This window comes from Aegilops tauschii, chromosome 6 (genome assembly GCF_002575655.3).
Source record: "Aegilops tauschii subsp. strangulata cultivar AL8/78 chromosome 6, Aet v6.0, whole genome shotgun sequence".
Lineage (NCBI taxonomy): Eukaryota > Viridiplantae > Streptophyta > Magnoliopsida > Poales > Poaceae > Aegilops > Aegilops tauschii.
The window spans coordinates 464,233,991-464,246,488 of record NC_053040.3 but is presented as its reverse complement, the minus strand read 5'-3'; the positions used below and the strand labels follow the sequence as shown (position 1 = coordinate 464,246,488).

Below are 12,498 nucleotides of genomic sequence, written 5' to 3'. Positions count from 1 at the left end.
TGGCGAGACGACCCCGACGCAACGATGGAGATCAGGGTGTCGAGCCGGTGATGATGGAGATCATGACGGTGCTTTGGAGATGGAGGTCAAAAGCACGAGATGATGATGGCCATATCATGTCACATATTTTGATTGCATGTGATGTTTATCTCTTTTATGCATCTTATTTTGCTTAGAACGACAGTAGCATTATAAGATGATCCTTTCACTAAATTTCAAGGTAAAAGTGTTCTCCTTGATTATGCACCATTGCTACAGTTCGTCGTTTCGAGACACTACGTGATGATCGGGTGTGATAGACTCTACGTTCACATACAACTGGTGTAAGCCAGATGTACACACACGGAATACTTGGGTTAAACTTGATGTAAGCCAGACATGGCCTCGGAACACTAGAGACCGAAAGGTCGAACATGAGTCATATAGTAGATGTGATCAACATAGAGATGTTCACCATTGATGACTACCCCATCTCACGTGATGATCGGACATGGGTTAGTTGATATGGATCATGTATCACTTAGACAACTTGAGGGATGTTGATTTAAGTGGGAGTTCATTATTAATTTGATTAGTTGAACTTAATTTATCATGAACTTAGTCCTGATAGTATTTGCAAATCTATGTTGTAGATCAATAGCTCGCGATATAGCTCCCTTATTTTTTGATATGTTCGTAGAGAAAAATAAGTTGAAAGATGATAGTAGCAATGATGCGGACTGGGTCCATGATCTGAGGATTATCCTCATTGCTGCACAGAAGAATTATGTCCTTGATGACCTATTGCAGGAGCAGATGCAGACGTTATGAACGTTTGGCAAGCTCGATATGATGCCTACTAATAGTTTAGTGCACCATGCTTTACGGCTTAGAATCAGGCTTCAAGAAGCTTCCAGCTCTGCAAGTCAGGCTCTGTCTAGCCCTACTGCTACCCCTCAAGCAGCCAATGCTTTGGAAATCTCTCTCACTGTGACAAATGTTGGGATGCACTTAAACATGACAGCTCAAGGTAATTTTGTCCCAACCATGGTTCTAAATGAATGTGTGCCAATGCTCAGGTTTAACACCTATCTGAAAGCTGCTATTATGCCTATAATTGCCTCTTACGACCCCTGGAGATCCAATTATGGTTTTAGGCACAAATGCGTGGCCCTTAACTTCACACTCTCTGAGAATGATGGTACCTTAACTGTCACTTCTGCCACTCAGATGATCACACACTATGACAGTTCTTCTGCCTTGACTGAAGCTTATCCAGATGCAGCAAATTGGAACTTTTGTCTGAACAATGCTCAGTCTGATGAGCTCATTTTGGATGACCTGGATACCAGTGGTGCTGTGCCTTTGCTAGAGAACACATCTGCTCTTGAATCCAGCCAAGAGAACCAACTGCTTGCTCTCACTGATACATCTGATGAGGTTCTACCGCAGGGTCAACAGGGAATGCAGATACTGTTCACTCTGAAGAAGCTGTAGTTTCTACCAAAGCGCAAGGGGAAAGCCGTGGTGCCTGAATGCTCTATCTCTCTGCGCCGTAGTGCCCGCTCTAACAAGTATGATGGGTTTCGCATTCACCCGGTTTCTGACACCAAGGTGAAGGTCTCTAAGGTTAAGCCCCGGGTGGTACCAGCTGCTGTGAGGATCACTGATAACGCTGAAGAACAGGTCCCCCCTCCAACTCCTGTCAACGTTATTCAGCACATTGGCACCAACCTGTGTGCCATACCAGCTGGTGAGCTCTCTGATGATGCTCTCATGGCTCCTCTGGAGGAGGAGCAGGATGCCTCGGCTTAATACTTTATCCTCTTTTATTTAAATGTCTGCTTTAGTGAACTGGAATGTTTTATGTTGGAATGTTCGTGGATTAAATTCTGACGATAAGCAGCTGGCGCTTTCAAATGCTATCAGGTCTAGTGGTTGTGCTGTCGTCTGTTTGCAAGAAACAAAAAAGACTTCTTTTGATCTATCATTTGTTAAATCTTGCTGCCCGCGTAATTTTGATCAATTCGCTTTTGTTACTTCGCGTGGGGCCTCTGGTGGTATTGCGACTTTGTGGAACAGCTCGATCTTCTCAGCTGTCACCTTGTTCTCTGAAGATTTTGCACTTGTCACTAGGTTTACCTCCACGCAGTCTGCACAACAATGGACACTAGTCAACATTTATGGGCCCTGCCAAGGAGAGCAACGTCAAAAATTCACTCAATGGTTATTCGAAATTGATATACCTTCTCATGAGGATTGGTTATTTGTGGGAGATTTTAACTTCATCCGTGCACCTGATAATCGTAATAAACCTGGGGGTAATGTTAATGATATGGTCACATTCAATGATTTCATTAGAACACAGAGTCTTATTGAATTGCCAATCAAGGGACGTTCTTTCACCTGGAGCAACATGTAGGTAGATCCACTACTAGAACAACTAGATTGGTTCTTCACCAGCAATAGTTGGACTACCACATATCCCAAAACCTTGGTAAAACCCTTGGGAAAACCAGTCTCGGATCATACGCCTTGTGTGGTCACTATTGAAACATCTATCCCCCGATCTAAGCTATTCAGATTTGAATCTTACTGGATTCATCACCCTGGGTTCATGGAGACGGTGGCAAAATCATGGGCTAAGCAGGTCAAATCAACAAACTATGCCACGGTCTTATGTCGAAAGTTCAAGAACCTAAGACGTGACCTCAAGCATTGGAGTAAAGGGATATCCAAACTTTCTGTGGCAATTGCAAACTCCAACAAAGCTCTAAATGAACTTGATGAACTGGAAAACAAAAGAATTTTAACAATTCCGGAAGGCAACTTTAGGAAAATATTGAAAGCTCACATTCTAAGGCTCCTCAAATATCAGCAGCTCTACTCGAAAAAGCGTTGCACGGTGAGATGGGTCAAATTTGGAGACGAGAATTCAAAATTCTTTCAAGCCCTAGCCTCTGAGCGATACAGGCAAAACAATATTGCAACTCTCACCACTGCCAATGGGGACACGGTGGATGATCACGCAGCGAAGGAGTCAGTTATTTTCGAAACTTTCAAGGAAAGAATGGGCACGGCCAAACAGCATAATATGAAATTTGATCTGTCACGTATAATTAAGAAAGTTGAGGGTCTTGATCAACTTACACTCCCGTTCACGCATGAGGAGATCGATCGGGTCATTATGGAAATGCCAGCGGATCGAGCACCTGGACCGGATGGTTTCACTAGAATTTTCTTAAAATGCTGTTGGCCCATTATCAAGGATGACTTTTATCAGCTATGCAATCAATTCCATGTGGGCGGGCTTAACCTGGAGAGTATTAATGATGGATTCATTACTCTAATCCCTAAGATAAACTCCCCAGCCTCAGTCAATGATTTCAGACCGATCACTTTGCTTAACTGCTGTCTGAAAGTTGTCACAAAACTCTTGGCAAACCGCTTACAAAAGGTCATCTTGAAGATAATACATCGCAACCAGTATGGCTTTCTCAAGAGGAGATCCATTCAAGATTGCCTCGCATGGGCATACGAATATATTTATCAATGTCAATCTTCAAAAAAGGAAATAATTCTTCTGAAGCTAGACTTTGCCAAGGCGTTCGACACCATCGAACATGAAGCAATGATTGAAATTATGGCAAGTATGGGCTTCAATGACAAATGGTTGAATTGGATTAGATGCATTTTTTCTTCGGGCAAATCTTCTGTTCTCCTTAATGGCACTCCGGGACGACAATTTCATTGTAAATGTGGGGTAAGACAAGGCGATCCGCTGTCCCCTCTTATTTTTGTCCTTGCTGCTGACCTTCTTCAAGCGGCCATTAATGATGCATTTGCACGCAACGAGATTCATCTGCCTTTCCCCGCACACAACCAACGAGATTACCCAGTCATACAATACGCCGACGACACCATACTTGTCCTTCCAGCCTGCCCGCGACAAGCTTTGATTCTGAAAAACATCTTATCTGATTTTGCAACGTCCATTGGATTGAAAATCAACTTCCATAAGTCAACCATTATTCCTATCAACTGTCCTACGGACCGTTGCGATCAGTTGGCACACATTTTTGGATGTATTGTTGGGAAAATGTCGTTCACATACCTAGGGCTGCCTCTGGGAACAACACGACCAACGGTTAATGATCTTATGCCCCTTGTATGCATGGTTGAAAGATTCTGCTACCCTCAATATGATCTCCTATGGTGGAAAGCTCTCCCTGCTAAACTCCGTGATTACTCTTTGGTCATCTTTGCCCTGTGCACCTTGCGCTTACCTACTAAAATCATTGAGCTGCTGGACAAAATCCGCCGAAAATGCCTTTGGACCCAAAAAAACGGATCAGGGTGACAAATGTAACTCTTTGGCCTCTTGGGATATGGTGTGCAAGCCTAAAGCGAGTGGTGGCTTGGGAGTCATTGACCTTCGAATACAAGGGGACGCACTTCTTCTCGAATTTCTTCATAAATTTTACAACAACTGGGATGTACCCTGGGTTCAGCTTGTTAAAGACACATATTATGAAGGCCAGATCCCACATGCAACAGATTCTTGCGGCTCGTTCTGGTGGAGAGATGTGTCTAAACTCATGCCAGTTTTTCGTGGTATCACAAAAGTTCAAGTAGTGACTGGTAACACGGTCCTCTTTTGGAAAGATGACTGGTGTGATAGCATCCTAGCAGATACTTACCCACGTGCATTCTCGTATGCTACTGAGGAAGATGTCTCTGTGAAAGATTTCTTGGCCATCACGTCACTGCATGAAGCGTTCCATCTTCCCCTATCCCCACAAGCATATGATGAGGTAAGACAAATTCAAAGGGATACCAGGGAAGTTCTTTTGACGAATGCCCCGCAACAAGAGGATATCTGGACATATGTTTGGGGTGACAAAGAATACACCACTCATAAATACTATACCTTCTGTTTTCGAGAAATCCAAGGACATCGTGCTTTTCATTGGCTCTGGAAATCCAAAGCAACCATGAAGATTAAAGTCTTTGGCTGGCTTCTGCTATCGGACTGCTTAAACACAAGGAATATGCTCAAACGACGCCACTACAACATCGGGAATAATCATGATTGCATCCTATGTGGACACCACATTGAAGAAACCTTGGAACACTTGTTCTTTGAATGTACTATCAGCACTCAATGCTGGTCCACACTTGGCATTGGCTGGCAGCAAGGAGAGACACGCCTGACCATGATTTCAATGGCGAAAGAAACTTGGGGAAGGCCGCTCTTCATGGAAGTTTTTCTCCTGGCGGCATGGAGTATATGGAAAGAAAGGAACAACAAACATTTTAGGGGGATTGCTCCATCCCGTTCTGCATAGCTTGGTAGATTCAAATCCGATTTTTCACTCCTAACCTATAGGGTCAAGGAGAAGCACAAGAACTTCATCCCCCTTCTCTTGTCCTCACTCCAATAAAGTAGCCTTCTTGACCTTTTCCCAAAGGGAAAATGGAGTTGTAATTAATCATGTAACTTTATCACCATCATTAATTTAATTCTTTCACAGTAGGGGGTTCCCCTACTGTTTACGGTAAAAAAAACGGCTTAGAATCGGGACTTCAAAAACATTTTAAACGCCACAGGGCATATGAGATGTTCTAAGAGCTGAAATTGGTATTTCAGACTCATGCCCATATCGAGAGGTATGAGACCTCTGACAAGTATTTTGCCTACAAGATGGAGGAGAATAGCTCAACCAGTGAGCATGTGCTCAGAATGTCTGGGTACTACAATCGCTTGAATCAAGTGGGCAGTACTAGGGAAAACCCTAGTAGTAGCACGGCCTATTAGTAGCGCGGGGGCCCACGCTACTGCTACGGCGCCACAGCTAACTTTTAGCAGTAGCGCGAATCCTACCAGCGCTACTACTACTTAGCTGTAGCGCGGGTAAGGGTCCCGCGCTACTACTAACTAATTAGGAATTAAAATAAATAAATTCATCCAAGGTTGCTGCTGGGCGTCAACATCCTCTCCATCCAGGGCTGATGCTGGTCTTGGAGGGGATGAAGTTGTCCATGGTGATGGTGCTTCCCCACCCAACTCATCCTCGCACCTCTCCTGTGCTGCTACTACAAAAGAAGAGAAAATGATTAGAAGACGAAGCGAGAGAGAGAGGGAGAGAGAGAGAGAGAGAGAGATTGAGAGGAGTAGGAAGAGCAACTCACCTGTGGTTGTGTCCATGGCGGATCTGGCGGCCGCCATGGATGGCGATCTGCTGGATCTCCCTCTCCTTCCAACAGCAGAGAAGTAGGAGGAAGGAGGGGGAGGGGGCTGCGGTGGGAGTGGAGGTCGCCGGATTTGGGGGAGGCGATGAGGTGCGAGGCCGGCCGTGGTGGTGGGTGAGGAAGGGAATCGCGGGTGGGAGGGAGAAGCAGAATCAGGAGAGTGTGGGTTTGGATTTGGGAATCGTTGGGCGCCATGGAGACGGAGGTGTGCTTGGGCAGGAGCACCATGGGAAAGCCTATGGAGAGAGGAGGGAGAGTGAGGGAGAGAGGAGGGATTCGGCCGAGAATATGGGGACTTCACCTACCTTGTACTTAGTAGTAGCGAGGGGTATAAACCCGCGCTACTACTATCAACTTAGTAGTAGCGCGGGTTCATACCCCTCGCGACTACTATGGCATGTCGGGGGGGGCATGGTAGAGACTGCTTAGTAGTAGCGAGAGGTAAAAACCCGCGCTACTACTATCAACTTAGTAGTAGCGAGGGGTAAAAACACGCGCTACTAGTAAGTAGCAGTAGCGAGGGGTATAAACCCGCGCTACTAGTAAGCGCCTGCTTATAAGCTTTTCCCTAGTAGTGGGGAGTTAGTCTTCTAGATAAAATATTGATTGACAAAGTTCTCTAGTCACTATCACCAAACTAGTAGAACTTCGTGATGAACTATAATATGCAAGGGATGACGAAAATGATTCCCGAGCTCTTCGCGATGTTGAAATCGGTGAAGGTAGAAATCAAGAAAGAGCATCAAGTGTTGATGGTTAACAAGACCACTAGTTTCAAGAAAAAGGGCAAGCGAAAGAAAGGGAACTTCAAGAAAAATGGCAAGCAAGTTGCCACTCCCGTGAAAGAAGCCCAAAGGTAGACCCAAGCCTGAAACTGAGTGCCTCTACTGCAAAGGAAATGGTCACTAAAAACGGAACTGCCCCAAATACTTGGCGGATAAGAAGGATGGCAAATTAAACAAAGGTATATTTGATATACATGTTACTGATGGGTACCTTACCAGTATTTAAAGGTCTGAACACTGTGTAAGATGGATGGAGAGGGTGATGTAGAGTGCTTGCTAGTAGCAGAAAATAACTAGTACTCCCTCCATAAACTAATATAAGAGCGTTTAGAGTACTAAAGTAGTGATCTAAACGCTCTTATATTAATTTACACAGGGAGTAGTTCATAGGCGACGAGTGATTGATTTGGTGCTGGGGAAAAGGATGAGAAGAGAATAAGGGTGATTATGCCATGGAAACCATGGGCATTTGCAGCAACGAGCAAATAAACTTGAAGGCTCTATTCTTGATGATTGTCTTACCAGTTTACGCTATGAAATTTCCATATCAAGAATATCATATCTTCTGTGCCAAACAAAGCAGAGGTGGGCAAAAATATGAACACCAAGAAAATTTCTCATATAACCCATAAAATCAGTCATCAGTAATTTATGTCCCATGGGAACAGGTATCGAGCTCGCTAACCATTAAACCATACAGGCACAGCATTGGAAAACAAGACAACTCCTCTAACTGAATCTCCAATAGCATGTTCTGCAACATCCATGAAAGCAAATGCAACATCCTCAGGGGACTAGAGAAGAATCAGACCTTGAACCCCTCGGCACGGAGGCACTGCTTGTGAGCCTCGATCCAGTTAGTGCACGCAGACTCCCCATACTCGATGATGCACTCATCTCTGAGCCTCTTGGTGTCGGGGCAAGCGCAGCATATCTTCTTCTTCGGCTTCGGGTCAGTGGCAGGAGCTGGGGCTTCGTTCACAATGGAGCAAGCAGCTGGAGGTGCTGGGCCGTCGTTCACAATGGAGCACACAGGTGCCTGCACGGGCGTTGGGGCTTCCGTGCTGCTCATTTCGGCAGCAGCAACTCAGGTATGACCTGCAAATCGGGGGGCGGAGAAAATAGAAAACTCACTTCAGTCCCCGTTGATCACGACACTATATCTGTACATTACAACGGTAATAACCAAAAATTATGTTGTTCTTCGATTACAATCCAGTAGATAACAGGACAAGCGGATATTGAAACACTGCAGTGTTCCTCTGAACTTACTGACGAACAAAAACTGATAATATTTCCCGCAAATTTTATCTGATCATTTTGGTGCAGCAAATGGATGTACTAACAGGTATATGAGATAATAACCTGATCTCATGTACCAAGGTGCAAGGGTCAAACCTCCGGATTAAATTTCAGATCTTGATGATAACTACTCCTACAGTATGAGAAATCGGCTATCTGAATTTCTTTTCAGAAACCGCCCGCCTGAAGGCCTAAACCATGGAGCAAATCTTGCTCCGCTACTCGAATGAGCAGAGATAAGCACGGAAATCCTGCTCCGCTACTCGAAGGCCTAAATCAACCGCGGATTCACGCCCGCTTTTTGCAGAGCCCGCACCGCGGGGACTAATTAAACAGAGATGCATGCGGGGATCGAAGCCGGAGAAGAGAGGAGAGGTTACTTGCCTGGACGGAAACGAGGAAGTAGACTGTTGAAGGGGGGGAGCGCCGCTGCCGACTGTCGTCTTGGTGTGTGCGCCGCGGGCGGTTGGTCGGTCCGGCGGGTGGGTTTTATGTGTCGACGGCGGCCGCGCGGTGGCCCTGCGCGTGTCTGCCTCTTCTTTCTGCTTCTTCTTCTTGGGGCTTAAGAAAGAAACACGTAGGCAACGGAAGCAAAAGGCCGTGCCGGAGGGGCCCAGCCCGGGGGGCCGCACTTCCTGTTTTTTTTTTTTTTTGACAGTGCACACTTCCTATTTATTTCCCCTTAAAAAAACTTCCTGTTTATTTTGTACACGCAGGTGCCCTAAGAAAAACTTATTTATTTATTTTTGACAATGGCAATGGACACTTTCTGGACACAAGATGCGGAGATGATCCTTGCAATGCCGCTGGGGCCAAAGATGGAAGATGAGCGAGCCTGGTTCGGTGATCAGAAGGGGGATTTGTTTGGTCGGTTAAATCAGCATGGAAAATTCAGAGATGTGCTATGAGCCAAGCTGTTGCTGGACAATATGGACTGCTTCCAGTGGAAAGAACTTTGGAGGGCACCTTGTGAACCAAAAGCAAAACATCCGCTGTGGCGCATTGGGCATATACATAATAGTCTGCCAACACTTCCGGGGATCAAGCGTCGAGGCATGGAGATTGATGCTTTGTGCCCTGTGTGTGGTCGCTTAGATGAGGATGGTGGTCATCTTTCTCTTCGATGTAAAGAAGTTGGAAAGGTTTGGAATGGGCTAGATTTGGCTGCTGAAAGACAGAAGCTAGCTGATTGTGCTGATCATCAGGATTTCTTGCACGCAATCCTAGCACTCCCGGCACCCACAAAAATGCTGATCATCTCTCCGCTGTGGACATGGTGGCGAAGGCACAACAAGGTGAACTCTGAGGGAAAGAAACTGAATATTAAAGAAGTCTTAGTTCAGGTGAGGAGAACTGCAGGTGATGAGGTCCTGAGGATTAACATTGATGGCTGTTTCATACCTGAAGGAAAAACCGGGAGGTGGGGGCTTCATCATACAGGATTCCTCGAGTGACGCTGCAGGCTCAGGAGCTGGAAATTTGCAGTACCTGCATGATGAACTACAGGCAGAGGCCAAAGCACACCTGAGCCTACAGGACCTAGCTGCCTCGGCAGTACAGGTCACTGTCATCTGCGGCCATTTCTTGCTGCATATCTAAATGCCAGTTGCCGATGACTCGATGAGTAGTACTGTAATTTTTACTGAGACATTTCCGCACGGTGATACATTCATGCACCTACAGGTTTTCAGGCAGACCAGCAATGGGAAGAGATACTGACCAACTAAATGCCAGAGAAGAAAACAAACCGCCAAAGAATCATCCCGCTGCAATGGGTGTACCTCAGTACCTGCTAATTAGAACAGCCACATCACAGGTTGATAGTATTCCATCGCTTGCTTGTGTGCATTTCAATGCCGATTAGATGTTAAAATACTGCAGATGATAATGAGCATTTCTGTCAAGTTCATATACAATACAATTCGGATGATCCCGCACAAGCCTCAAGTCTTGCAGAATTCAAGATGGTGCAAAATTGTGCAAGAATCCATAGGCTAAGCATACAATATAAAAGTCACTGAGAAACACACTCAGAACAAAAAGTTGGAGTGCTACTAGTCTTCACCGATCTGCTACTGACTAACTCGAACACTTTAACGAAACATTTGTGGTACCACTACGTACGGCATCTCCAAAGGGTCCTTAAGAGATAGATCATAGGAAGCTTTGTACTTGTACCGTGGCGTTCTCACTCTCAAGCCTGGGCACGGAAGGACTTCACATCGGCAAACTGTGCTTCGAAACCTGAGAAAGTTCAGACTGGTAGCCACACTCAAGGAAGACGAGCATTCACCGGCCACTCGAACCACTAACTTCTCCAGCATCCCAGCTCCCTCAGCGATGAACTTGAGGAAGTCAATCTCACTTCTCGACCCTCGGAACTCGTAGAAGAACACATTCCTCAATGTCTGCAAGCTACATTTAATGGGATCGCCCTCCTGCCAGAACTTGGAATTGACGCTTGCACCAATTTGATGTCCTTCTGCGGACTGTAAATTGAATAATCACATACATGGTAAAAAGTTACGATTGCCCATGTATCATGTAGCAGTGATATAAGATGCAAGATAGACAAAGCAGGAAATAAAGTTTTAGCTTTACATGGACATGAAGAGTTTCCAGGTTGGGGAAAATAGAAATGAAGCTAGGAATCATCTCCACGTCTTGATCATCTTGAAACTCCACCCCTATTGAAAATATCTTCACGTTTGGGAGAGTGGGACACTCATCTTCAGTCTGCAATTCACTCGAATAGAAACTAATTAGATCAATTCATGACATCGGTGAAAACACAAGCTATAACATGGCTAGTTACCCACCACAGAGATGGTGTTTCGTCCAGCCTTTAAGTATCCCAAAATGCACAATTTGGGTGCATGGCCAATCGTCAACTTAGTGGGTATCACAAATGCACATTGGCATAGCCTCTCAAGGCGTGGGCAGTTGACCACAACGATTTCATCAAAGAAAGTCACGGGAATCAAAACGCACCGCAAACTGTCGCTTGCAAGGTGAAGAGTGGAGAAAGCTGGGCGCCCGGAAATCATAAGTAGCTCTAGTACAGGGCTTTTTTCAAGCATGAAGGCGATGTCCCATTCATTCACGGTAGTGCAGGAAAGGAAGAGCTCTCGAAGATTCGGAAAAGCAGCCGGGCGTGGGATGGCGCCGTCGGTGTTTGGAAACCGCCAAAACCCAAGATACAGACGGACAAGAGAGGTGCACCGGAAAATCGTGGCAGGGAGATCCAGATCAATCGGCCACGGCCGGTTCACAAAGACCAGTTCCTGCACGCCCTTGGCTGCGAGGATGTCGAGCCAGCTCTCCAGCTCGTCTTGGTGCTCGTCCATGACCGAGCAGGTGAGGTGAACGCAGCGGAAAGGCCCCGGGTGCGTCGCCAGGATGCGAGAAACTGCATCGGTGACGGCGCGGGGATAGCGGGCGCCGACGATGAGCGGCCCGCGCGCGCCGTAGTCCGGGAGCAGGTGGGTGTCGATGAGAACGAGCGGCGCCGAGCGCCAGAGGGGGCGCCAGCGCGAGGCGAGGACGGCGGTGCGCGCGGCGTCCTTGGGGGGGAGCCGAGCGACGATGTTGCGGAGGATGGCGTCGGGTAAGCAGCTGATGCGGTCGGCGCCATGGGGGATCCACGGCGCGCTGGAGAGCGAGAGGGGGCCGGGTATGGAGATGAGCGGATCCGGGATGCATTGGCAGGTGCGCCCGATTTCGAAGTTCGTCATGGACTTCACGTCGTCGGGACGCGCAAACTCGGTCATGCTAGTCCCGACGCAAGGTTCGTCCATGGCCGCGTGTGGATGGTGGGCGACGGTGAGCTTTTTTCCTAAGCTGCCGGCGAGGGTTTTCGATTGGGAGTGGGATGCGGCGGCGGCGGCGAGGGAGGGAGATGCTGTCTGCCTGTGTGTGTGTGTGTGTGGTGGTTGGTGCTGTGGGGCGGCGAGTGCGTCGTTGTTGGGCCTAAAATGTTGTTCGGCCTAGAGGGCGGATCCTACAGTGTTTCCTATTCCGCGCTTCAGGCGCCGGTTAGAGTGCAAACTGTAAACCGTCGCACAGAACAGAAGCAACCACTGCTATGTTACCCAGTTGTGCAAACTTGATTTTGCTTTTCCTTTTATTTCTTTCTACTGTTGCGGTTTTTCTTTCTAGTTCTCTGGTCAGTGACGTTTTT

General features: G+C 46.8%; 1 protein-coding gene across 2 annotated transcripts; it reads right to left on the bottom strand.

Moving 5' to 3' along the window:
* Window positions 1-10,178: 10,178 nt before the first annotated feature.
* On the bottom strand, window positions 10,179-12,257 carry LOC109781894 (F-box/LRR-repeat protein At3g26922). Of its 2 annotated transcripts, none has more exons than XR_002237413.4 (3): window positions 11,310-12,236; window positions 10,920-11,054; window positions 10,179-10,807 (listed from the first exon to the last, which is right to left on the bottom strand). XR_002237413.4 is itself a non-coding variant. In XM_020340486.4 (3 exons), exons 1-3 carry the CDS (start codon window positions 12,113-12,115, stop codon window positions 10,412-10,414), a joined length of 1,509 nt encoding a protein of 502 aa, XP_020196075.1. In that variant the 5' UTR covers window positions 12,116-12,257; the 3' UTR covers window positions 10,179-10,411. The 2 variants fall into 2 exon arrangements, 1 of the variants encoding a protein (XP_020196075.1); XM_020340486.4 differs by having other exon boundaries at window positions 11,138-12,257.
* Between the last annotated feature and the right edge of the window lie 241 nt (window positions 12,258-12,498).